General features: G+C 44.3%; 2 protein-coding genes across 2 annotated transcripts in view; both read left to right on the forward strand.

The window, feature by feature from the left end:
* The window catches only part of clpb (ClpB family mitochondrial disaggregase), a 28,508-nt gene extending 12,030 nt beyond the window's left edge, over nt 1-16,478 (forward strand). The window contains exons 6-16 of the mRNA XM_086215699.1: nt 3,964-4,061; nt 5,635-5,749; nt 10,182-10,259; nt 11,425-11,480; nt 11,786-11,830; nt 12,191-12,352; nt 12,447-12,603; nt 12,973-13,046; nt 13,132-13,251; nt 14,484-14,588; nt 15,385-16,478. Of these exons, the coding sequence (XP_086071825.1) occupies nt 3,964-4,061; nt 5,635-5,749; nt 10,182-10,259; nt 11,425-11,480; nt 11,786-11,830; nt 12,191-12,352; nt 12,447-12,603; nt 12,973-13,046; nt 13,132-13,251; nt 14,484-14,588; nt 15,385-15,582 (1,208 nt within the window). The 3' untranslated portion in view covers nt 15,583-16,478. The remainder of the gene's footprint in view (nt 1-3,963; nt 4,062-5,634; nt 5,750-10,181; nt 10,260-11,424; nt 11,481-11,785; nt 11,831-12,190; nt 12,353-12,446; nt 12,604-12,972; nt 13,047-13,131; nt 13,252-14,483; nt 14,589-15,384) is intronic.
* A 7,582-nt stretch (nt 16,479-24,060) lies between these two features.
* phox2a (paired like homeobox 2A) lies at nt 24,061-26,441 on the forward strand. Its single transcript, XM_086215080.1, has 3 exons — nt 24,061-24,283; nt 25,644-25,831; nt 25,947-26,441. The coding sequence occupies exons 1-3, from the start codon at nt 24,061-24,063 to the stop codon at nt 26,439-26,441; spliced, it is 906 nt and encodes a 301-aa protein (XP_086071206.1).
* Nucleotides 26,442-26,825: the final 384 nt, after the last annotated feature.

Below are 26,825 nucleotides of genomic sequence, written 5' to 3' on the forward strand. Positions count from 1 at the left end.
ATTCTCATGAATTTCTGCGCTGTCACAATAACCTAGGCCCCACCTACTGCACTCTGATCTCTGATCAACTAAGGACATCAGAAGATAAAAAGACATTCTGTAAGCTGTTATTATTTTAAACCCTGACAATCTTTTTACTAAACAAATCTCTTAAATGTTAGTTTTAGGGAATTTGTTCTTAGAGTAATTATGAAGGGGAATTGAAAGACAAATTATAAAATGTTACCACTGTAACTGGTTTTCATTTGAAATATTGCTGTACAATGTTTTATTGGTAAAAGCTTTTATTTCCATTCATCTATATTTGATTAGATTTTGATTTAGTTTAAGATTTTAAATTAACTACCTACTTTGTCTTGAATGTGTTAAGTAATAATCATGAAAAAGAGAAATGCAGAGATTCTCTCTGATAGTTCAATGTCTCACAATTAAAGTGGAGGTGGAGTCCAGACACATCATTAAAAGTTTGTTTGGGAAAATAATAATTAAAAAAAAAACCTTCCGTTTAGGCTTCGCCCACTTCTGGTTGGCTATCCAGAAACAGATAATGACATCTTGTCACACCCCATAACTCAAGATTCTATCATCTCCTCCCAAGTATCACCACCTCAGCGATATAAACAGTATGAGAAAGCTCATCATTGAAAATGATCACTTGTTCCTACCCTGTGCCCCTACACCCCCACAGCACCTGTCGTTGACTCAGCTCCACCACACACACACACACACACACACACACACACACACACACACACTCTCATAGACCCTGGAGGCAAAATATCCCCCTCAGTTTCCAGGCGAGCAGCTCTTAAACAAGCCAGGCCTAGTTGAACTGTGACCTCCTCTCAGAACATGCCCTTGGGGTAACAACACAGTCACAGGAAGGAAGTGTGTGTGTGTGTGTGTGTGTGTATCTGTGTGTAGAACCTTACATGTCTTTATGCATCCAAACCTCCATTGAAACGATGAAATTATTCATCTTCTGGGATACACTTTTATTCATTTGACTCAGATCTGTTTATACATGTCTTCTTGAATCATGGTGGAGCATTTGTAGTTTTTGCAGTTTAGGACATTGCCTTTTATATTTTTCTTTAAATTATACACCATCACTACACACACAAGCCAGTATTATTGTCTTGTTTATGTTTATGATGGATGATGCATCCAAAGCTCTGTCTGCCCGTCTGTTCCATCACACCCCCCCGCCTTTGTAAGCACACTTAAACAAATCACCTCAGCTAACTCGATCAAATGTTCTTCGGAGGCATTTTTGAATTAAAAAGGTTCGAAATTTCACAAAGCAGAGACATTTGTTTTAGGACAATCAAATTAAAGACTGGATGTACTGTTGTTTGCCCGACTGGGGCATCGTGTGGTTGGCGCCACGATCCCGGCCAATAACAATCATGTGCATGTGTTTGGAAGGACGCGGAGCTCAAGTCATTGAAGTTTTTATGCTAATTGTGTGTGTGTGTGTGTGTGTGTGTGTGTGTGTGTGTGTGTGTGTGTGTGTGTGTGTGTGTGTTGGTGCCTCCTTTACTTCATCATAGATTAATTTCCTCTTCATCTTATGTTCACATCCTCCCTTAAAAATCGTATAAAGTGCCACCGCTTCAGGATGTGTGTGTGATCTTCCTTCATACATGTGCACATTGTGTGTGTGTGTGTGTGTGTGTGTGTGTGTGTGTGTGTGTGTGTGGAGTTGTGTGTATCTCTTGTTATTTCCCCTGTGTTTGTGTGCGTCCATGTTACCCTAGTAGCCGTGGGTTTGCACTTTTGGCCTTAGCCGGCCCTGGACTCGCATCTCCATCCATCACAGTCTCCAGGCCCACCCTCGGGCCTGTCCTTGCACTACAGTCCCTCACTCTACCTGCAGAGGCTCTCTACCTCCTCTCCCCTGGCTCCACATCTGCCCCGTGGCCAGGGGCGCTCAGTAATGGACATCTCCGTAGGTGGTAGGAGGCCAGGAGAGACACATGCTCAGAGACGCACACAATACAGATACAAGGACACACGCACGCACAAAGAGCAGCGGGGGTTCTCTCCCACCAGCTGCTGTGAAAGAGCGGGAGGAGGAAATAGGAAAGGGGAGGGCACTCCTAATAGGCATAACTAAAGCACTCCTAATAAAGGGATCCTCTGTATGCGTGTGTGTGTGTGTGTGTGTGTGTGTGTGTGTGTGTGAGGATGATCAACTAGGATGTGTGTTGTGTGAGTGTCGTTAGTGTTGATCCTGTTATAAAGTGCTATGGCCCAGAGGGTTGGCTTGATATTAAAGCCTTAAATGATGCTATTTATTATGTCCAGGCTCTGTGTGTGTGTGTGTGTCTGTGTGTGTGTGTGTCTGGTGTGTTTTGGAGTGTATGGGTACTTTATTGCTTTCCTCCCTCATTTTTTGATGGGTGGTGGTGGGGTAGATGTGTGTATTGTGGTTGGGATCGATAGCCTTGTGAGCAGGTCACAAAATTTAGGTGTTTATCGATAATCGCCTTAGTGATTATTAGTCTCAGCGGGCGGTGCTCAGAGAAATAGGAAGAGCGGGCTTGCGTATTGGTGCAGTTATCTGAGTGTTGCTCCCCTGGAAAAAAACTTTAGATGTAATTTGGTTCTGGAGGTAGCATCGGTGTGTACAATAAATAAAGTCTTAATACACCTTCAAGTATTGTCACTTGTATCCTTATAACAATATTTCTTGCATACCCAAGTAGGAGCTCTCGGCATCCAAGGTTTCTTCTCTGATCCTCGTGATGCTATTTGCTCTGTATAATGTTAGAGAGTAGTGCTGGCTGTATTTTATGAATGTGCTGTAATTATGCCTTTGTAATACCTGAACATGAGTGATGACACACAAATTGATTCCTCTTTCAGCTGTTAAGGTGAGAAAATTAACCCCTTTTTACTTCTCTCTTTATTGGAAACATAAGAGGAGTGAATCAGAACCTTTATGAACAGAGTAATTAAGAATGACATGAATCTGAACCTGTTTTTTTCTTTATTCACATTTGTAACTCTGTGCTGTGGACACATTTTTGCTATCAACAGAAAAGTGTTGTGGTTCAGTTCTAAACGGGGGGGGGGGGGGGGGGCAACTGATGTTGTCAAGGATCAAGACCACTATAAGTGAATTTTCCACAACGGCTGTCACTCACAAAATCAATTTGTGATCCTGAGGACTGCTCAAAGCTCTTGGCGGGATCTAGTTATTAGTGGCACAACTATTGTTTGTAGGTGGGAAGAGAATCTAGATTTTGATGACAATATGATCAAATTCTGTCTCCACATTGCCTCTTGGTTGGAAGTATGCACCCTATGAGTGCTTTCTTGTTGACATTACCCAAATAAAGCTGATGAACATTTCCATCGTGCTGTATGGGCTCGTGTGTTCTGAGGTCAACAGCAGTTGCTCAGGTCAGAGCAGAAGGCACCGCTAAGCATCCTCACTGATGCTGTCTGGCTCTGGCACACCCCACACACGCTGGGTCTTTCTCTGTCTCTCCCATTTACACTTCTGATATAAATCTTCCTCAGTTTGACCCCTCCTGTTGTGTAGAAGTGTGTGTGTGTGTGGGGGGGGGGGGGGGGGTCAGTGCCCACAACCTGCAGCGTGTATAGATTGGTTAATAATGCAGGGAGTTGGTGTCCGGGTGTCGGGGTCAGAGTGTGTGTTATTGGCACGTGTGGCAGATATGAAACTCCCCCACTGGGTCATTGCACGGTCCTGCTGCGTCACTGCAGTGCGTCTCCGTGACCCTTGACCCCATCTGACCTCTAACCTGACCTTTTAATTGCCATTTTGAACCTGCTGCTGAGGTGGTTGGTGAATGTTCTTTCAGTATTGTACATCAAAACATTTATAACATCATTCAGTCTGTAACTCATTCATGAGTCACTATAATGTGGGATATTTTTCAATGAATGAAGCGTGTATTTGTGTGTCTGTGTGTGCACACTTGCATACAGGTGCCAACCCCCTGCAGACCAATGGTTTGGGACACACACCACGAGCCTATGCTAAGGAGGGAGAAGTGGGCACGCTGCTGCAGGAGTGGGAGGGAAAGGTACGACAAGTCATCACATTCATACACACACAAGTATCTAGTTATGCCTCCAGTGACGCTGCTGTGCTGGTGATTAAAACAACACACGCATACAGATGGTTGCTGGTTGTTTCCTGTGGTCTGGTCCTTGTGGGTCAGCACTCACATCTGTGTCATTCACGTCATGCACACACACACACACACACACACACACCTCAGGAGGTCTGTGTCAGCCTGTTGATTGAGTGACAGGTGCTATTGAGTTTTAGAGATGTGAAAGCTGGTCGAGGTTAACTGGGGTTAAAAACCTGCTGAAGAGTAAAGCTGGAATAAATCAATCAATATTCCACAAAATTATGTTTCACTGAAGGTAACCATCAAAATCCTCTTGTCTCATAGTTTGTAAGAAGGATGACGCAAAAACAAGACTTATTTTCACCAGTGATTGAAATTTTAAACTTTACATTGCTTACGCACAACTATACCTCGAGCTGCAGATGCGGTCCTCCTGTCGTCTGTCCCGCAAAAGTATTTCCAAACGGGGCTTTTCAGATGGGTCAGGATGCCGATCTCTCTCTGCTGCAGACAAATTTGGTGTCATTGGTTGTGAACTCACTTGACCTACATTCAGTCATCAAACTAGTAAGGGACATGTGGCCCAGGTTAGAACTCTCAAGACAAACCAGTGTAATTGTGAACTCACGGAGTCTACAGTGGTGGAGCTGCTCATGTGGTTGTGGATTTTGTTATTGTAAATTTGAATTTAAAATACTGGTTGAACGCCCCATCGTAGAATACTTACCACATTTGATTTAGCACATGTAATGATATTATCACAAACACTTGTTTGTGATGTTGAGAGAACTCAATCAGTAAACCAAAGCTGATAAAAAGACAGTTCTCAGACATCTGATTTAATTTATTTGATGATCCTGATATTTTTAATGGAAAAAGTCTCAAACCAGCTGAAGCCTGTGGTTTGCCTAAATAAAACTTGAGGTTTTCATAGTTTGACAGCTGGCTGGAGCTAAGCAAGATGGAAAGAGAGAATAAGCAGCCTACCTCCCCGGCAGGGTGAAAACGTGGAGTCTAGAGACAAAGAGAGGAGGATGAATGAGTCATGGAGCTGCAGGACAGAGAGGGAGAGCAACTGAAGTTGAGGGGGCTGGAGGTGTGTGGATGCAGGAATGAAGGAAGATGGGATGTGTCGCAGACGTGGAAGCTGAGGCAGTTACAAAGGACAGGAAGCAGATAGATGCTGCTCCTAAAATGGCAGACGAAGTCAAAATACAAGTGATTACAGAGATTTACGTTGGGTGGAAGGGTATCTTGCATTTAAAAGTTAAAGTTCATAGTTTTGAAAATGAAATGCATCATCAACCAACCAAACAATAGATTGATTTATTAGAGATGAGGGGAAGAGTTTGCTGGTGGACCGAATCATTGATCATTGATCTCAAAGGTTTTATTTTCTCTCCTCTCAATCCTCTAAGTTGTCTTTATCCTCTATATGGTTCATCAACTGTCTGATCTGTTTTCTGCGGGGGGGGGGGGGGTTGTCTTTTTTTAATTTATTTTTTTTACATCCATTCAGTTCAAGGAGGCGCAGGCTAAAAGAGAGGCGGAGCAGAGGAGGAGGTTCCCCCTGGAGCGGAGGCTGAAGGAATACATCATTGGACAGGAGGGGGCTATCAATACTGTGGCTTCAGGTAAAAAAAAAAACACACATAACAGAACAACAGGTGGATGCGTATCTTTGTTAACATGTAAAATTATACATGCAGCTACTGTAGTGATGAACCGTGCTGCTTGTTTTCTGTCTCTCATTCCATCCTTCCTCCTCCTCTGTTCCTGGCTCTCCTCGAGCAGTGGGCGGGCTCAGACAGACCGGCGGAGGCTGTAATTGGTTAATTGTGATGAATGAGCTGTCTGTCAGATGTACACAGGTGCTGTGTGTGTGTGTGTGTGTGTGTGTGTGTGTGTGTGTGTGTGTGTGTGTGAGAGAGAGAGAGAGAGACCGCTGAAGAGGCCAGGCTTGGAGCCGCCAGTTAACACGATTACACAGAGAGGAGACATACTACAGACTCCCCCATCCTCCCCCTTCTCTCTCTCCCTCTTTCTGCTTTCAACCCTTATCCTTGTTTTCCTCTCAGCTTTCTCTCCTCAGTTTCCATCTCTATCTCTTTAACACACTCCATCTCCATCACACACTCTTTCTCCTTCACCCTTCAGTCATTTCCTACTTTCACTCTACGTCCTCTGTGTTCACCCTGCATCTTTCCAATGTTGTTTCTACATGCTGCATCAACAGAGTCAGGGATGGACTAGAGTAAATGAAGTGATGGATATAAGGAAAAAGAGACACAAAGAAACCCACTAACTAAGAACTTGAAGCTCAGAGCACTGAGGGTAAGACGAAGAGAGCGAGCGTAATGCAAAGAGAAGAGGAGGGAGGATGAGTTAGAGCACAATAACACAGCTGACAGTTAAGGGCTGATATTACACCAGGCATCCATGGAGGCCATGTATTGATCCGCAGGTGTGTGTGTGTGTGTGTGTGTGTGTGTGTGTGTGTGTGTGTGTGTTTATATTCTGCTGCACAAAAAGAGGCTGTGTATTATTTTTATGATCTTTGAACAGTTTCTGTTTAGATTTGTGAAAATAATCAAGTCAATCCCAGGGTGGAAACAGATGCTGTGATGTGGAATGTCTTTGTTTGTGTTTATAATCAACTGGAGAGCAACTCTGATATTTATCTGGAGGCTTTTGTGAGTCTAATGTCCTCTAAACTGTAGCTTCAAGTGTTGGACGGGGCAGCAAGAGAGAATTATGGGTGCTGAAGTCTTTGGCAGGGTGATAAATGATTGTTGTTATCATGGCAAATTGTCCTGAAAGCCATATGCGACGTCGCCACATTGATAAAGGAAAAGCTTATTGATCCCAGAGAGGTATTACAGCGAATATATCTCTCTCTCTCATACACACACAAACACACACTCTGTACATTTGTACGAGTACGGTGGCTACTTATTCTTTTTTATAAAAGCTGATCTCAGTGCTTATTGACTGAGCATTCAAATGCTAAATGTGTCCATGTTGAAACTTTGGCAAGCTACTGCTGTTATTAGGTTGATGTATGGAAAACAATGAAGAAGTTGCACATCCATCAAATTTTAAGGAACCTCAGTGTTTTATTTTGGGGTTTTATTTGTATTTATGTAATTCCAGGGCTCATTTCTGTACAATAGGAAATGATGTTGTTTCCCGTTGACACTTTTTAAATTGATCATTAGATGTGAATAGATTAGCCAAAATAATTTGGGATCTTTTAATTTTTTTATGTTATCTTACAAGCGGCACGGTGGTGCAGTGGTCAGTACTGTCACCTCACAGCAAGAAGGTTTCGGGTTCGAGCCCCGGCTCTGAATCTTTCTGTGTGGAGTCTCCATGTTCTCCCTGTGCCTGTGTGGGTTCTCTCCGGTACTCCAGCTTCCTCCCACAGACATGCAAATGGGGACGAGGCTGATTGATACTCTAAATTGACCGTAGGCGTGGCTGTGAGTGTGAATGGTTGTCTGTCTATATGAAAATGGACAGTTGTTTTTGTTGTATGAATAGGTTGAGAACCACTGAACTACAGTGTATCCTTTCACCGCAGTAGGAAGCTAAATGTATATAGAGCTGAAGTTGCAACACACAAAAATAGAGATTAGACTACAAAAATTATTATCCTTTTTTTAATATAATTGATCTTCATCATCATTAATGTTGTTCGCCCTGGTTCTGCTGGTCTCGATAACTCAACATGCTTGAAATTCATTGTCTATAAGTGGAGTGATTTTATCAATATGCTGCTGGTGCTAAACAGGAAAGTTTAGTGGAGAGAGCTGAAAAGTTTGAGTTGTTCTTGTATTCTACATTTGTTCAATGGTCAAGTCTCCAAAAGTGCTGTTTCCTCCAGAACTCTTCATGACTTACAGCTGGCCTGCAGCGAGATACACACAGATACATGCACACCAAAGAACTAATACACACACACACACACACACACACACACACACACACACAGGAAGAAGGTTAGATTGATCCAGGTTTAGCTCTCAGGGCTAAGAGTTATTGAAGAGAATCATCCCTCTGTAATCATGTTAGAGCCAACCAGACCTGCCCAATACACACCGCTAAGTGTGTGTGTGCATCTGTGTGAGAGAGAGAGAAAGAGAGAGAGTGAGCTTTCATTTGTTTTGTGCCTCCTTCCTTTCCTTGTTCTTGTCAGGGTCCTCTGAGAAATGTCAATGTGCCCTTCTGTCAAAGTCGCTCTCAATCAGCTAAAACACACAAACACACAGAAGGTTACGCCGTCATTCACACAGCCATTGATAACACACGCGGAGCTTTGGAGACCCTCTTGTCACTATTCATCTCGGTAGCCATCTTTGACACACTCGTTTGTTTCTCTACCTCGTCCTCTGTCTCCTTATCTCCATCAGTCCTCTCTCCTTCCTCTCTTTATCTCCCTACATCCTCGCTCCTCTTTCCTCCCATTATCTGTGTTCCTCCCTCGGCTACTGTGTCATCTCTCCCTCTCTCTTGCTCTGTCATCCTCTTCTCTCCACCTCGGCTTCTCTTCTGCTGCCAAGAATCTGTTCTTTATGATTATCAGCTATTAGTGGCTACTTTAACACTCGTGCAGTGCCTGTAGTTCACAGCACGTGAGCAGTGTTCTTCAGCGACGTAGCTACAGTGTTCCCGTGGTACTTACCTGATGTATTCTACCTCAACATACACATTTATCAAACCGTCTCACTATGGGTACAATTCTGGAATACTTTGAGTGTGTGTGCCAACTAGAAACAGCACAAATTTACTTCCATCAATAAAACTACTATGTAGAGATGGAAACGTGGACTGGCGAATCGTTTATTCTACCTGTAGGATTATCTATCAGTTGTCATCCACCAGTTAATTGGTTACTTATTGAGCGTAAGATGTTTTGTGATTCAGAGGCTGCAACTTACAGTCATTGTCACGTTTCACCTGTGAATCATCTGGAAAATGAAAGAAGATTCAAGAAGATTTCAAAAATGTTCATCAGCGAGCCAAAAAAAAGTTTTCAATTTGCTTCTTAAATCTACTCAACAGTCCACAACTCAAGAACTCTTCATTTCCTGTCCTTAAAGTCTGGAACCAAGCAAAAGTTTCAATAAAAAAAAAGAAAGAAAAGAAGCAGGGAATAATTCATTGATTTTCACAGTAGTTGGGAATTTTCTTTCGATTATGTATATGATGTATATCATGTGGGAAGGCAAACAAAATAAAGAGACGGAACCTGCACCAAAGAATCAGTATGACTCATACAGAGATGAAACTGGTTACCATGAGTTCACCGCCATGACACCAGAGGAGAGTTTTCATTGATCGTGTCATCTGCAGACTCGAGGAGAACATGTCAACTCCAGGAAAAGTCAGGCAGTGGACCCTTCTACTGGGGCGTGGAGCTCCAGACCAGCTAGCTGTTGGCTTCCTTTGATGCTAGCGGCCCACTGAGCTCATCGATGGCTTTGGCCCCAGCCTCTCAACAAGTTCACATTTGGATGAATTTGCTAGCGTTGCCTCTTGGTCGAGCGTCTGAAACCACGGCCAAATACACTCTCGACTTCCCTCCGACGCAGCTCATCATCTTGTCTTTGTGTATGCGTGTGAGTGTGGTTGCTCGGGTGATGGCAGGGTGGGGTAGGCACTCCTCTTTAAGCAAACGTGTGTGTGAGGCTGCGATCCATGCTAAACTGATTTTGCCATGGCCGCGCCAGGGAGGCTAACACAATTACTGCTGGCTAATGGCCCCACTGACTGTGGGGGGAGGAGAGCTACTGAGGGCAGCTTTCTGGAGGTCTCTCATCTCGCTCTCTCGCTCTGTTTTCCCTCTTCTTGTTTTTCCACCAAATGTCTCTGACCCTTCTCTCATCCCTGCCCTCTCACTCCTTTATCATAGTTTCTGGGATACCAGCCACCCTCGGGTCAGTGCCCTCGGCTGGGTTAAACTTAGAATACTTAGGCGCAAAAGCAAAGTCAACAAATGCAAATGATTGAGATAATAGCCTTCTCTTCCTCCTCTTTCTTTCTCCATGTCTCTTCACTCTCCAGCCATCAGAAGGAAGGAGAACGGTTGGTACGATGAAGAGCACCCCCTCGTTTTCCTCTTCCTGGGATCGTCAGGAATCGGTAAACCCTCACATATCCTTAATACCCAAGACATCCTCCGTGGTTGAGCTCATAAAGAAAAAACTTGCTTCAATTTCCAGACTTAAGTATTTTGTCCCACCAAAAACTATACAACACTATGGTGGAGTACTGAAGTCTTCAAACATGCATTCGTCCAGTTGTAAAACATAAATCTGAGAAACACAAAATGATTAGTGTTGAAGTCAAATTGGTCAAAGTTCTACTTCCACTCAGGATGACTGGACTGTGGTTCTAAACCTGTTCCTGTTGAAGCCACTGTTATAAATATTAAACAAAAGAAACAACCAATAACCAAATATGACCTTTTGAGCTTAAGTGTGTGTGTGTGTGTGTGTGTGTGTGTGTGTGTGTGTGTGTGTGTGTTTGTTCACTCTAGACAAGTACTGTACTCTGAATGTGTGTTAGCAGATAGTTAATACATGTTCAGTATTGACGTGGAGTGGAAGATTTAGTTTAGCTTGCAGGAAGCTATGTGTGTGAGTGTTTGTGTGTGCATGCTCTAAGCTGGGAGATGGAAGCGTGTGTGTTAAGGTAAGTGTAGAAAGTGTGAGGGACATTATGGGATGGCTTGATGGCTAAAAAAGAAGACGATGGTGAGATGACAGGCAGGAGAGATGGATGAAGGAGACACGACGTTCATATTCTCCGTTGCCTTCAGCAACAGTGGCCATGAGACATCAATATTAAACACAGCAACAAGACCCAGGCACGCCAGCACACACACACACACACACACACACACACACACACACACACACACAGTCATTACACTCGTATGCATACCAAACACAAGACATCAATATCATATATGAGCATTTATATTCTGAATATTTTTGCAGATAATCATAAAGTGAGCTCGTGGAGATGATTGAAAGCTTTGCCGAGGTCGGCGCTGGGATTTAGTCCAGCACTTAGACAGAGACAGAGACAGAGATTGTCCTTCTGTCTCTAATGAGTAAGCTTGTTTTCCCTGAAATCACTGCATACTCTTTCCAAAAAGCTGGGATTGAGTTTTTTTGTTGTTTGTTTGTTTTTTTTGGATAAAGTGATTGAATGGGGGTTGGGGGGTTGCTCCTTCTGGACATGAATAATGACGTCTCTGTTTTGTCTGGGGTGGGGGCGGCGGCGGCGGCGTGCATCACAGGAAAGACCGAGCTGGCGAAACAGGTGGCTCGGTACATGCACAAGGACACCAAGAAGGTATCTGATACACACACGCGCGCAAAATACATACATATATGTGCATACAAAAATTTTTATATATATATATATATATATATACGTGTGTGTGTGTGTGGAGAGAGCGAGGGAGAGGTGAAAAGCACATAGGTGTAAAACGGTTGTACCTTAAGATATAACAAACAAAAAACATTTATCAGGTTTGCTTGTCTGAAAGGCAAGACAGATTATTTGATGTTGTTGCCATGGTAATAGAAAGTAGTACTGTTCGACCAACATAAACACACACTGATATGAAGCACACATGACCCATCTTGTGATTGCAGGGTTTCATCCGGATGGACATGTCCGAGTTCCAGGAAAAACACGAGGTGAGACCAGTTCTACTGACTCACCCAGGAAGTAGCTGGTACCCAGAATCCCACGTGAATATTTTACTGTGCAACAGAAACTCCCTCCTCTCAGATGATGCATTGGATTAATTTCTCTTTAAGCACTGATGGTGGAGGCTTCAACTCAAATTAATGTGATTCTTTCCTCACTTTTGTTTCGTCTTACTGTAGTTTTCATGAAAAACTCTTTGAAATAACTGAATTAGATTTATTGTTTTTGCAGTTTCACCTCAGTATTTTTATTCAGCAGCAACATTCTGTAGATTTCAGTCCACAATTTGCTGCAGCAAACAAGTGTGATCCTGATCTGAACTCTGTTTGACGGGTCCATCTCCTCAGGTAGCAAAGTTCATCGGCTCCCCGCCAGGTTATGTGGGACATGAGGAAGGTGGTCAGCTGACCAAGCTGTTGAGGGTCTGTCCTAATGCTGTTGTCCTGTTTGATGAGGTGGACAAGGCCCACCCAGATGTCCTCACCATCATGCTGCAGCTCTTTGATGAGGTGTGTGTTGATACACGCAAATGCATGTCCATAGCATTGAATAAAACAGGTACAGGTGTAAACGTCTTTGTTGTTTGTCCCGCTCCTCTCTCAGGGTCGCCTTACAGACGGTAAAGGAAAGACCATTGAATGTAAAGATGCGATCTTCATCATGACGTCTAATGTTGCAAGTGATGAAATTGCCCAGCATGCACTGCAGCTTCGCCAAGAAGCTGAGGAGGTCAGCCGCAGAAAATTGGCCGAAAATCTGGGTGAGTGACACACTGAAGAACAACCTTCCTGCTTCCTACGTCCTCCAGTTGCACTTGTTGCATCAGTGATGCACCAAGCATTGATAGCTTTTTAAGACCGCCCACTTCATTTGTGCTGTTTCTGGAAAAATGTGATATACAATAGGTCAAGCAAGTTTGTTTGTTTTTACATTTAACTTAAACTTTTTTAGATTTTCTTTCACTTTTCTATCTGCCACAGAGGTGGAGAAATACAGGTTTTAGTTGACAGTTCAAAATGAAGTGGACACTTGCAAAGTAATTTAAAAAAAAAACATTTTAGTGCAGAGAAAGTCAAAGGATCACCGTGATAAATAAACTTTTTTTTTTTTTTTTTTTTTTAAATTCCAGAGGATGTCCAGAAAAGCGATGACATCAAGATCTCCAGACAGTTTAAAGAATCGGTGATTCGGCCAATCCTGAAGGTAACACACGCACTTTTACATAAATAACTGCTTTCTTTTCACCTGCAGCTGCCATGCAGTAATTCGTTCTTTTGATCGTATCCAGGCACATTTCCAGAGGGACGAGTTTCTTGGGCGGATCAATGAAATTGTCTACTTCCTGCCTTTCTGTCACTCAGAGCTGCTACAGCTGGTCAGCAAAGAGCTCAACTTCTGGGCTAAGAAGGTGTGTAACTGCGTGTCCATCCACACCACAACACACACACAGTGGTTTAGTGTTGTAAAGCTGATATGAACATACACACACAAATCTCATAGTGTGGGTAATGGTGTGGAGTATCATCAATATTTATATTTTTAATGTCTATTGAAGTTATTTTTTCAAGTTTAAGCATGATGGGGTTTATAAATAAAGAAGTTTGTGAGCAAGGTGTTTCCTCGATGTTCGAGTGTGACCACTTTTTTTTAGCACTTTTGTTGCTTAAATCGGTCATACACAGCTGTGCACGTGTTGCTTCAGAATAGTAGAACGTAAATGGTTTATCAGCTGCCATTACGAACAACCAATCTGTGTCATCAGTGTGTGTGGCTTGTGTGTGATGTCACTCCTAGTCGTGAGGTAAAAGGAACGGGGCGTTAACTCAGCACCCACTGTGGATGTTTAGTTTTAATTCATCACTTTACAAATCCTGCACATTATGAAGAGAAGAGAAGAGCGCAGCCTCTTGGGCACGTGTGTGTTCACAGCACTGTACATTTCAACCATGGTTGTTCTCCTCCAGTGGGTGTAAAGGGCCTGTCTCCCTTCGCCCTGCAGCTGCTGAGCTGAGCAGGAACACACACACAGATCAATATGATGTGCCACTGCTACTCACTATAATGTGATTACAGTGTTTAACATGTGGAATCTTCATCAATATTTAATTATTAATATTACAGCTGGTGTCCTGACAGCCGACTTGGGCCCCGCAGGCGACTGGTAGCAGCCTGACACCATTTGTCAGTCTTCTCTGTGTTGCCGTGTGTGCGTTGATTTTGATGTTTAAAGTGCGTTTGTGTGTGTTTGCATGTGTGTGTGTGTGTGTCATAGGAACTTGTTTGTGGCAGCCACGCTAACAGCACAAGTCTCATTATGACTCCAAACACATTTGTCATATTTGTTTTCAGTCCTATGAAATGAATTCACATGTTAATATGATATTTATAATGTGGTTTGATCTTGACAAGAGAAGCTAGCGTGGTATTTATGGGACTGAGTGTTAACATCACAGCTAAATGAGCAGCACTGATCATTACTATTGATTGTTGTTTGATTAAACCGCATTAAGGGCTTGTTGATTAGAGCTGGCAGACATGCTGCTCGACAGGATCTCCTCCTCCTCCTCCTCTCTCTGATTCATTTCCTCTTCTTAACATGAACACACCCAACTAACCTCTCCTGTTTCCCTCTGTTGTTAGGCCAAGCAACGCCATGACATCACTCTTCAGTGGGATCGCCATGTGCTGGACCTGTTGGCCGGTGGTTATAACTTGCACTATGGAGCGCGCTCCATCAAACATGAGGTGCACAGCTATACTGTAACACACACACACCAGCAGGCCGCGTGTCTGAAAAATAATCTGCTTTTATCGACACTTCATTTTTAAAATGTCTGGGTCTTGTTTCGTAATTCCAACCATCATTTTGATCAGTTTAGAAAATGTTTGACCTGACATGTTGAATCCAGGGAGAAAAGAGGCATTCTGGGTGCTACGTTTGTGTCTTACCTTCATCCACACTTTTACATTCAGCGTTTTGGATTCTTGTGTAATGTGGTCATGCGTGTGATTGCCTGAACATAAGTAAAAAAGTTATTTAATATTAAAAGCAGAGGCAATTATGCAGCCATTACAACTAGTTTGTTGCTTTAAAATTCATTTTAATTGATGGAAAATGACATTATTTCTTTAGTCATACATTTTCTCACAATTCTGCATTTTTAAAAGTATTGTTAATGACATTTTTATGTGCTTCAACATGATTTATTAGTTTTGGTAAAAACTTAATGCAGAGGCCATTAAAACTGATACTTTAGGTTTTAAGTTTTTTATTTTCTTTGTTAAATAACAGATTATTCTTGTAATTTGGATACAATTCAAGGTCAAACTCTTTGGAATAAACTGTAAATGTTTTTTATCGAGCAACAGACCGTTTGGATGCTAAATATATTGCATGCTGTCACAAATAAGCTAGAGATTATTCAAAGTGGAAAGCTGAAGCTATAACACTCTGAACAATGGCCTGTAATTTGACACACAAAGACAAAACAAACCTCTTGTTTGAACGTCTTCATCTCTGACCTCATCCCTGATGGTGTAGGTGGAGCGGCGGGTCGTGAACCAGTTAGCTGCAGCATACGAGCAGGAGCTGCTGCCTAAAGGCTGCACGCTGCGTCTCTCTGTCCAATCAGATGGTCTGGAGGAGCGCAGCACGCCCAGCCTTCGCCTGGAGGTGGTGGGAGAGGACAGTTCATTGAGGACGCTCGACATCCGTCCACCGCTCAGCCCTGAACACTGATGTTCCACAGAAAAGCAGATGCTGCATCATCATCATCATCATTGTCGTAGAGGACGGATCGGTTTCTCATGATACTAATAAAAGGCCCACTGATACTTACATCACTGCCTCTGTGTTTCAGTGCACTCATGCCAACGTGTCCGTGACATTCAGTACATTTCCTGCCAATACTTCCTTCTACACACTTCAAGTTAACTTTGTAGCTGGTGAAAAACCTTCATATCTGGTGCATTGCTTCATATCAGGAGCTTTAAATGTGAATGTGACGCAGTGCTGAGGCCTCATCATCATCATCATCATCATCAGTTGACTGAGGTGTTATAAAGAAACAGAAATTCTGCTTCATGTTTGTAGTAGACAACTGTATGTTAATAATTTCAATGTAGAATAGTGCAAGAGCCAAAACCTATTTATTTATAAAAGATTATATTTGTTACAGATTGTGTTCAGGATGTGAATTTCTAGCACAGGTGAAGAACCGCGAAGTAAAGACTTGAACGAGCAATAAATGCCACATTTCTGAACCAGTGACTCAAAGTAGACTAAAGGTGGACAAACTTTAATGTGTCCAGCTGTTGTGAAGGATCAAGACCACCAAAGACTGTTGGACGTTGCCTCACGCACTTGCCTGTGTTCACTTGACAATTACATGTAAGCAGTGGCTGCACCTCATTTTGATGTGTTAGTGGAGAAATCTGAAGTATAAATGTACTGCAGTGCATTTGAATTATGGGCAATAAAACTGCCTTGTGATGCATGTTAATGTAGAAGAGTAAATCTAGCTTTAATACAAATGTAGAGGCATAAAGACATAATATTTAATGTATCATAAATGTTTGAACAGCATGCTGACGATGTGTCCCAGCCTCCACCGGGTCAATAAAATCATCACAACAAAAAGCAAATTCCTTGTCTCTTTGTTCTGTTTGTGTCACGCTGACACTCCTGATGGATGGATGTGCGTGAGTGAGCGAGAGCGAGCCTGGGTGGGAATCATGCTACAATAACGCTTGTCCACCTTGTAAGCCAACATGACAGAGGAATTTCCTCGGAATTCTGGTGAGTGTGTGTGTGTGTGTGTGTGTGTGTGTGTGGGCTCTGTGTGTGATGCTGGGAAGCAAGGCAGAGACATCACACACACACACACCCTGCAGGAATGTCCTCCCTATTTGAAGGAATTAGCATGCAGAAAAAAGACACATTCACTGCGCATCCCCCCCAGACCCCCCCCCCCCCCCCCCACAACAACAACAATAACAGTTTTACTCACATTCAGAACACTGTAGTAATATTGATCACAGGTGGGGTATCAAATCAATGTTTTAAAAAAGGGAACAATATATAAAAATACTGTTGCAAAAATGTTCAAGCTCCCACAACAGTACTGTAATGTATTTATCTTGGGACACTGCTATTTGTTTTTCAAGCATCTATTTTTCTCTTCCATGTCCTCTCTGGGTCTCTGTACAATTTTGTCTTACACGCCAAAGGATTTTTAACCCTCAATTCAGTCTTACAGACAGGAAGCACAGCCTGATGGCTATTTGTAACTCCTTCCTCCTGACATCTATTGTGCAGCTCGTCGATGTCAGCAGGCTTGCAAAGACTTTAATATTCCACCACATTTCTGAAGCAACAAGTTACAGGAGCAATAATCTGATGATTTTTTTTTTGTGCACTGAAATCTTACTGAGAGAATCCCAAATGTTGAGAACAGTAAGAACGAGCAAAGTACAAATACCCACAAGGCTTTGCTTCCTGTCTGTAAAACAGGGTTTTAAAAAAGTGTCAGAATAAATATGTATGCACGATCGCTTCATGAACCGTCCCCAGTGTCAGTCAAAAGATCAAGGGGTGGCTTGTGCTCATCATTTTCTCCCGATCTTCAGAACTGTTGCTTTTTCCATCGATCGTGGCCCTGATGCGCTCACAGACCTTTGAAGCCTACTTTTCTCTGCATCATTTTAATCATTTATCGAAGTGTCAATCATCAGAACACTCCAAACAGAGAACCTCCTCCAAAAGTTGTCTGATGGTCCATTTACCAGTTCAAAAGACAGATTCTCCCCGGTGGTTTCTCTCTGACTTGTGAGCAGCTGAGGTGGAGTCAGTGTTGCAGGGAAATGAGGACTGGTGGGGTGGCTGCATCTCCATGGCGGATCAGGTTTTGCTTTGATACCTCAAGGCTTCTCTCATCTCTTATCACCCGCAAACACATCTGCACTTTATGGTTTTAGGAAGTCAAGCTGGCATATATGTGTGTGTGTATGCGTGTGTGTGTATCCATTTACCCTCCCTGAGGATGAAGACTAGTCTAAAGGGGGGAGGAGAAGGAGAAGAGGCTCTTAGTCTGTTCGTCAGGCTATTTCTGACTGCTGCCATTTCTCTGATTAGATTATAGGGAAACAGAAACCTGGCCCTCCATCGTCCCTATAACCTCCCTCAGCTCCCCCACCCCATGTCTTCCCCCTGCCTCACTTTCTCTCCTCCTTCCTGTCCACCTTCTGCTGCCAGAATGGAGGCAAGGTGCAAGAGGAGCAGGGAGGAGGTCAACCAGTGGAGGAGGGATTGTGCATCACATGAGCTCACTGGAATCATAAATGTTTCTCTCTATAATGCTGGATCAGTTTATATTCTGTTCTCTAATCGAATTATTCAGCTATCCGGGAAAGTCTGAGGCTGATTTGTGGGTTTGCAGCAATAGCCAGAGCGGCTGGATCCAAGAGGCAAAATTAATCTGAAGGAGAGAACCGAAACCTGAGCGGAAGTGGAAACAGAACACTGATGAAATCAAATTAAACGTCACAGGTCTCAGCATGTGGAGATGTTGTAAGAGTGAATGAAGTGGTCCAATAGAAGGTAAGGAGGGGGCTGAAGGTGATTCCAGTGCAGCGGCAGGGGAGAGGTGCAGCCTGGTGGAGGTGGTGAAGGATGGGCGACTACTAGCGGCTCCCCTATTATCATATCAGTGGCTGCTCTTAACGGAGGATTTTCATCCGTGTCCCTCTCATCCCTCCGTCTCTGCTCCCCCCAGGAAGGCGATCGATGCCTCCTCCATTACCTCGCTCAGCTCTCATGCAACCATAAAGCTGCCTCTTTTCCTTTATGTCGGAGGGTTACATGTATTAAAAATGTCTTAACGCCTGCAGGTATTGTTGTGGTACCGAGGTCTGGTGGACGCACCGGCTGCCGCCCGGTTACCGCAAGGCAGTCACGTGACAGTCCCCTGGGAGAATTAGCATAAGAGCCAAATAAAGGAACCAAAAAAAAAGAAAAAAGAAACACCAGTCTATGCGCCCCTTTCTCTTAAAGAAAAGGAACAAATCCATTGCGCCTAATTCGAACCTTGCTCAGGGACAGCTCGCGTGGCAGATTGCAGCCTAATTAGTTTAGCGGGAATTTAATTCAATTAACTTTCCACAGCTCCGCGCGGCCCGCCGCTGGGCTGCTTTCAGAGCGCGGGGCCAGAGCTGCAGATCTAATTAGCCTGTTTGGAGAGGCTCTCCATGCGCGCGGCCCCTCTCTCACCGCTCCAGCTGTGGTGTGGTGTGTAAGCGCGCGCGCGCGCGCGCGGGCGCGTGTGTGTTGAGGTCTCCTGGGACCTGTTTTTTTTTATCCTAAAAAGCTTCTTTTTTAAGTAACATGCCGTTCTCCATTAGGATAATCCAGGTCTGCTGCTGCTGCAGTGGGGAGATGCGCCCTGCATGTGAATGTCCGCAGCCGCTCTGCGTCACTTTCTGTCTGATGGATGCGCGTTCAGTCGATGTTAGACTGCGCTCACGTTGTTGTGAACACTTTGAATCGTCCAAACGTTCAAAATCTCCTCATTGATTCGTATTTCGATAACTTTGATTGGTCACATTTGTGTCGTTCATCACGATCTGTTCCATGCTGCTAGCCGATGCTGCGCAAATTTTGAGCACAGTTTGCGGCCGTGAAAGAAAAGTGTTCAATAAGTGAGATTTAACAAGAATAAAATACATATTTGAAACACTTCCTTGTTTGATAAGTTAAGGTGTTTTTGACGATCAATCTAAATAAAATTGGAAGTGAAGAAAAAGAAATTCACAGATGTCATTTTTCTCCTCTAAGCTGCTCACCATGGCGCATCAACACTTCCTACCTGACTTTCACGCAACTCTCTGCTGTTGCTCTCGTCTCTAACCAGGTTAGACGCGCGCCGTCGTCTCGAGCCGGGGAGCGTCACGGTGCATTCCGGTAATTGGGAATTGAAACGCTGAGACAGACGGACCGACGACGGGTACCCCCGGGCATGAGCCCAGCCCACCCCCCGCTCCGTCTCACATCCATCACCGGGTAAATCAAATGTGCAGCGCCGGACTGCTGCTGCACAGACGCGGGCCGGTGTTAACTGCAGCAGGTCTCTGATTTTTTGATTCCACTTTACGCGCAGTGCAATCGAGCTCCGAGGGAAGCGGATCATAGAGCGGCGATGACACGACACATTTGAGTGACGCAGGTAGAGAACAGAGCTGCTCGGCCTGGAACACAGCCGGCAGGTGAAGGAAGTCCGGGCCCTGAACAGGCTGCTGTATCACCGCTTCTTATTAATATGACAGCAGAAACAACTCCCTCATCACTATTGGAGCAGACCTCAACCCACAGCCTCAGTCAATGATATGCTGTCATTAAAAGGCCCCTGACTTCCCACTGTAGAAGCTACTGAGACTTTCTGGGAGACAGAGGAAATATTTCAAGCCACCACTGAGCGCACGTACAATAGTAGTGGAAACATCTACAACACTGCAGCAAAGGTCTGAGCTGCTCATGGTTTCATGATCATCAATAATACACTATATATATATCCCATATAAATATTCATTAATGTACATAATTAATTCTGGCATTTAAAATATAAACGTTAATATTATCAAAATAGTGATGGACCAGAATATCATGATGGACTGCAGATGTTTAAAATGCAGATGTTTAAAATGCAGATAAGCAGATGTTCTGTGTGATTTTGCAGGAGAGTCCCAGATGTCATTAATAACCTTAATCGTGGCCCAGTGCGGTTTCGTTGGGCCGAGGGTGACAGTGGCAACACAACAGAAGCGTAACTAGTTTTGACGGGTCAACATGGCTGCAGAGCAAACGGCCTTTTTTCACTGCTGCTTTTTTTTATGTGGATTTAATTGCTGACTAACTTAATTGACTTCGTTCATGTCGTGCACGCGCTGCAGTAAAATCAGCGTGACAGGTTCAGACATGCGGTCCCGCCTTCGATTAACTCTTCCTCCGCATTGAACCGCGAGCTTCACAAGCTGCGGATCAATCCGTTTGCAGCAAGGAAACAACTCCCCGCACATGGGTTACGTTCTTCTTTGGGCGTCCATGATGGATGGAGGCGGCCAGCCGGCTCGGCCCCTGACAGACAGCTTCACTTGGTTTCCAGACCACCGCCGCGCGTCTCGGGACAGATACCGGACTGGGCCTCCCGCGGTGTCCCATCCTTTACTCATCCCTTATCCGCCCCCTGTCTCTATCCATGAGTCTCTCCATCAAGACTACAGACATCCATCATAGCCACCCAGCAGTGAGTGGACCATCAATGAGATGGACGCACCAAAGCTGGACTCCTGTCGCCATTTCTTGCTTCTCTTGTTTGAAGAGAAATTGCTGAAGACAAACACCTGAACTTAAGTTGACATAAACCATATTCTGATGATCACAAAGCCATATGTGGGTATCTGTGGCCTGACATGTCTCCAACGCTATAATTCATAAGATTATTGATTATTTATTGATTTATTGATGAATTTATTGATTATTGTAACTTTTAACTTTTTATTGTAACTAATTTTTCAATTTCTTTCTTTTCTAAACTGCAGAAACAATGCAATGATCTGAACTGTCATAACTGAAACGTTTACCATCTTCAGTACATCCCCCAGTAACAGTCCTCCATGGGCCTATAATCCCTATAGTTGGGGTCCCTCTCTCGGGGGCCCTCAGGAGACTCTAAGGGACCATTGTGCACCCCCCTGTGTTGACTCAGACGCCATGAATGCAAAAGATCCCCGTTACTGTTTCCGTCAAATCGGCCCATGAATGTAAAAGTCCAAAGTTAAAGCTTCTGAGGAGGAGAGGTCTCCCCCTGCGCTGAAGCTCTAAAGGGCGGATTAGTGGCCTGGAAGAGCCCGGTCGCCGCTTTGAGGGGATTAGAGTTGAAATGCGTAAAAAGCGGGAGAGCTAGGGTCGCTCCTGGCTGCTCTTTTGGGGAGGCAGAAACAGCCTGGATAGTTTAACTTTGAAACAGTTTAAGTTTCTCGGTAAACTCACCTCTGAACCCACCAGACGGGACGTGCACACACACCAGACGCGCCGGGCCCACGACGACAAGAAAGGAGGACGAAATAGTGCGCGGAGTTTCTTTTACGTAAAGAGAGAAACGTGTGAAACTTGGCGATGTTACAGGAACTCTAATTTATCTTTATATACCACGGCGGGTTTCTGTTTGAATGACATGCATGATTCGTTGGTGTTTATATTATGAATTTATTACATTGTTTGTGCCTGTGCACGCTGGTGTGAGGAACAAATGACCTTAAAAAATGTGAAAAATCTCATTCCAACAAATCATCTCTGCATCGTGGTCGCTTCGAGCCTCAAATTTCATCGATATTTTGCATAATTACGCTGTTTTGTTCCTGCGGGTCTTGATGACAGGACTGAAGGAAGGCTTGAGGGCGCAGAGCCGCTGCAGTCGTCCTGAGGAGAGACTACATTTGGCTTAACACGCACGAGATCTATCCTCTCATTGTCACGAACTCTCGTGCCCGACTTCGGTGACTCCCGAGACTCTGCAACCAGAGTAACATCCCCCCCCCCCAAAAAAAAATAATGACATCAAGGACCATCATCATCATCATCATCATCGTCATCTTCTTCTTCTTCTTCTTCATGCAGCATCTGGTCAAGCACGAGGAAGAGCGCGCGCGCGCAGGAACACTAAATGAATAATATTTCGCGTGCACGTACAGCTTAACGTCTGGTTTGCTTGTCGTTTTATCAGGAGAAACATAAATTCACACGAATACAACGTGTTAGGAGACTGCATCACCAGCGAGCCTACCTGTCGGTTTCAAGACGTGTGTGTGTGTGTGTGTGTGTGTGTGCGCGCGCGTGTGTGTGCGCGTGTGTGTGCGCGCGTGCTGGCCGAGTGGGATATGACTTATCACATTGTATGACACTGAACAATAAACTTAAACCAATTTATGAGGCGTCAATGCATTTACGTCTCTCTCTCTCTCTCTCTCTCTCTCTCTCTCTCTCTCTCTCACTCACACACACACACACACACACACACACACACACACACACACACACACACACGCTCACTCTCTCTCTCTCAGCTCACTCTGGTGACATCTCGGCAGAAAAAAAGTGATCGGAATCAAATCAGAGCTTTTAATATCAACAATCACCGTCACATCTGGATGTTTCCAGCCACATAAAGACTTGTGAGGCGCAGCTGCACTTGTTTCCTTCAGTTTGACAGCGGGCAGGAAAACCTTTTAGACCCGTTCAACATGCACCTGCGAGTCCTACCGAGTCCCGTGTCAACTCGTTATAGGCGACTGCTTTGGCCAGAATCCAAAGACTCGAACACCCACCGGTGATCAGGCTGAGATGTGTTTGAGAATGCCTAAAGGCGTCCTTTGTTTTAATCATATTTTATCAAATCCCAATAATTTATCGCGTAGTTTTCCCTCTTCCTTTATATAAATAACTTTAAAAAGAGACAATATTCTGCCTTCTGTCCAAATGCAAATAGGCCAACAATCAACTACAAAAGGAAGAAAACAGCCACTTTACGCACGGGTCACTTCAGAGGTTTTTACTGGGCTGGAGCCACATTAAATATAGTGATTAGCTGATTTGCATCTTTATGTAAACGGAGTAAAGAGCGATAAACTCTGGACTGCACTCGTATTCGGGCCGAGGGAAGAAGATCACCTCACCCTGCACCGCTGTCCGATAAAGGATGCAGCAGCTGACACTCGCAGCATCTCCGTGTTCCGGAGCGCGTGGGCGGTGCTGTGGCTTGTGGGAGGGGGCCGTCCCTGTCCACGCTCTCTGACTACGGCTATTGTCATGGAAACTAGACCACCGCCTCGCTATTGTCTCGCGCTCTGCCAAGTTTATTATAAACACCGCGCGAGCCGCAGCGCGCTGTCAAACAGCGCAAAGGGCTGAGGAGGAGCAGTGAGGAGAGAAGGAGGAAGGAGGTGAGGAAGAGCAGCGGGGATGAAACTGTAGAGGCAAGAGCTGGATTACTCAAGTAAAAAAAAACATCCACGTGACGGTGAGATTTAAACCACAGAAAGCTGCCAGGAGTTTGGGGGTCCTTGGAGATACCGGAGCGCCTCTACCGGCCTCAGCAACTTCAGTCAAGCCCACCTGAAGCTTTGAGCCTCGGAGCTCACCTCGGCGTGTTCCCGCCGGTTGACCTCCATGTATAAGATGGATTACTCCTACCTGAACTCCTATGACTCCTGCATGGCGGCCATGGAAGCGTCGGCCTACGCGGACTTCAGCTCCTGCAGCCAGGCCAGCTCCTTCCAGTACAACCCAATCCGGAGCGGACCCTTCTCCAACCCGGGCTGCACCCCTCTCAGCACGGCCAGCTGCACCCTGGGAGCCCTGCGAGAGCACCAGCCCACGCCCTACTCCTCAGGTACACACCGCCGGCCTGTGAGGAGCTTTGAAGGTCCTCTGTCCCACTTTAGGGTTCTGCATGAAGGGATTCATGTTCATTAGGGTTATAATCTTATAAGAAATACAACTTAAAATATATTGCAAAACATTTCCCCCAGTCCAACAAACGATATTTCGGCCTAAATCTAAAAATAAATAAATAAAAAGAGCAGACACATGAGTTCATTTCCCTATTAAAATATCAACAACAACAAAATCTTCCATTCCAACGTTCATGTTATGGGAAAATTTCGAACTAAACAAAGAAGTCACAGTTATAAATCTTTTTGTTTTTAATTCCGTGATAAACATCCGTACAGTTTGAGGCCTAAATTCTTTTAAAAGGATTTGAGGCTGAAATGCCTGCTAAAAAAAACCAACAACAACAAAAAAAAAAAACGAAACGAAACAACAACAAAATCTTACGGCATTAAAACGATAAATCTGATCGTTAAACATTTTACTTCTGTAACTCTTTGGGACAGTAGGGCCGAGGAAACAAGATAATAATAATAATAATAATAATAATAATAATAATAATAATAATAATAATAATAATAATAATAATGTTAAGCGACAATTACCTCGTTGTATATTATCGCAACGTTAAGGAATCGTCATTACCGGATCAAAAATAAACAACTGTTGTGTTAGATGCGGAAATTATGAACCTTTTTCTGGAAATGCAGTTTTTAAAACTCTCGATGAATTTATTTATGAGAATAATCATATTAATAATTGTCTACTTTACTTTGCCTGCTCCTTTTATATGGATTTTGTCAGGAACAAGAACCAGCGTGTTTCAAGTGTGAGATATCCATGAATTCATTTGAAGGTGATTTAATTTGTTGACACCGTTAAATTAGGCTGCAGGGTGGAACATGGATTTGTGGGCATAAATCCCGTCTACATTATCGAGTAAATCAAGGTAGACATTTGCTTACGGAGTTATTTCCATAAGCGATTTGAATAATGAGGCTGAACATGAATATATGTAGATTCAGTTTTACAAAAACATCCTCGCTAAAACGAACAAACATATCATTAAACTACATTATGTGCAAAAACGAAATTAACCATAAACTAGAATACTTCATCAACATGCTATTTATGAAATATCGGGTTTTATTATTTCATTTGATATTTTTAATTCACAATCTCACGCTGTCACCTCGTATCTTATCAAATCAAATCAAGAATTTGGACACAAAACTGATCATTTTGAATTAAAGTGAATTTTTGTTGTTGTTTTGTTAATTTTTTGTATTTAAAAAAATAGTTTCCTGTTTCATTTCTTATCATCACCGACTAAAGCGAAGCGATGTTCCGTTTCCTCTCAGTTCCCTACAAGTTCTTCTCGGACCCGTCCGGTCTGAACGAGAAACGGAAGCAGCGGCGCATCCGGACCACCTTCACCAGCTCGCAGCTGAAGGAGCTGGAGCGCGTGTTCGCGGAGACCCACTACCCGGACATCTACACTCGCGAGGAGCTGGCGCTGAAGATCGACCTGACGGAGGCCCGAGTCCAGGTGAGAGGAGGAGGAGGAGGAGCAAGCGTCTACCCTCCTGATATACATCCATCTGTGTCTGTCTGCAGTAAATGTAGTAAGAATGCGTGTGCCTGTGTGTGCGTGTGTGTACCAGGTGTGGTTTCAGAACAGACGTGCCAAGTTTCGTAAACAGGAGCGAGCAGCCAACGCTAAAGCCAACAGCTCTGGTGGCACAGCAGGCAGCTCCACCAGCAGCAGCTCTGGAGGCAAGAAGGGTGGAGAGCCCAGATCTTCATCAGATGATGATGAGTCCAAAGAATCCACCTGCAGCCCCACACCTGACAGCACGGCCTCCCTGCCAGGCTCAGCCAACGGAAATCTGGGCAGCCCCGCCAGCCTGAGCCCTAGCCCTGCTCCTGCTAATGGCGGCTATGCCAACACCTCCAGCTCTCCGGTTCTTCAGGGGTTGAAGCCCCCCAGCTGGTCCAGCCTGGGGCCATCCAACCCAGCTGTGGCCCAGCCTGCTGCCCAGACGCAGGAGATTCTGAAGGCCTGGCAGCCGGCGGACAGTATGACCGGGCCTTTTGCAGGAGTCCTGTCCTCCTTCCACAGAAAACCCAACCCCACCATCAAGACGAACCTGTTCTAAAGCACAGAGACGTTCGGTGGTCCGCTGGAACAGTCAGGATTTCAAGGTTTGGTTGAGGAAGTCAGGACTTGGCTACTATAACCTCCCCTCAGTGCGGCTCTCGGGCTTCATCCACAAACATCCCTGTCGAAACAAAACTCCTCTTGCACCCAAACACTTCAAGATATGCAACAGTCACCATTCCACACAAGATTTAGCCTCAACACACCCTTCCTTACACACACACACACACACACACACACACACACACATACACATACACATACACACACACACACACACTCTTGCTGCCTTGCAAGAAAACCTGGTTGTGCACTTAGCAGCAGTGCTGATGAGCATGGAGGTCAGGTAGGAGCTTTAAGCAGAAGTCTAAACATCAACTTC

Source organism: Aulostomus chinensis, chromosome 10, assembly GCF_037954235.1.
Source record: "Aulostomus chinensis isolate RoL2024-O1b breed Wild chromosome 10, RoL_Achi_v1.0, whole genome shotgun sequence".
Lineage (NCBI taxonomy): Eukaryota > Metazoa > Chordata > Actinopteri > Syngnathiformes > Aulostomidae > Aulostomus > Aulostomus chinensis.

Bases quoted from the DNA above. Each gene is read 5' to 3' on its own strand.
- phox2a (XM_086215080.1), top strand. From the start codon at position 24,061: ATGTATAAGATGGATTACTCCTACCTGAACTCCTATGACTCCTGCATG. The intron at 24,284-25,643 runs GTACACACCGCC...GTTTCCTCTCAG, and splicing joins GCCCACGCCCTACTCCTCAG to TTCCCTACAAGTTCTTCTCG. The intron at 25,832-25,946 runs GTGAGAGGAGGA...TGTGTGTACCAG, and splicing joins TGACGGAGGCCCGAGTCCAG to GTGTGGTTTCAGAACAGACG.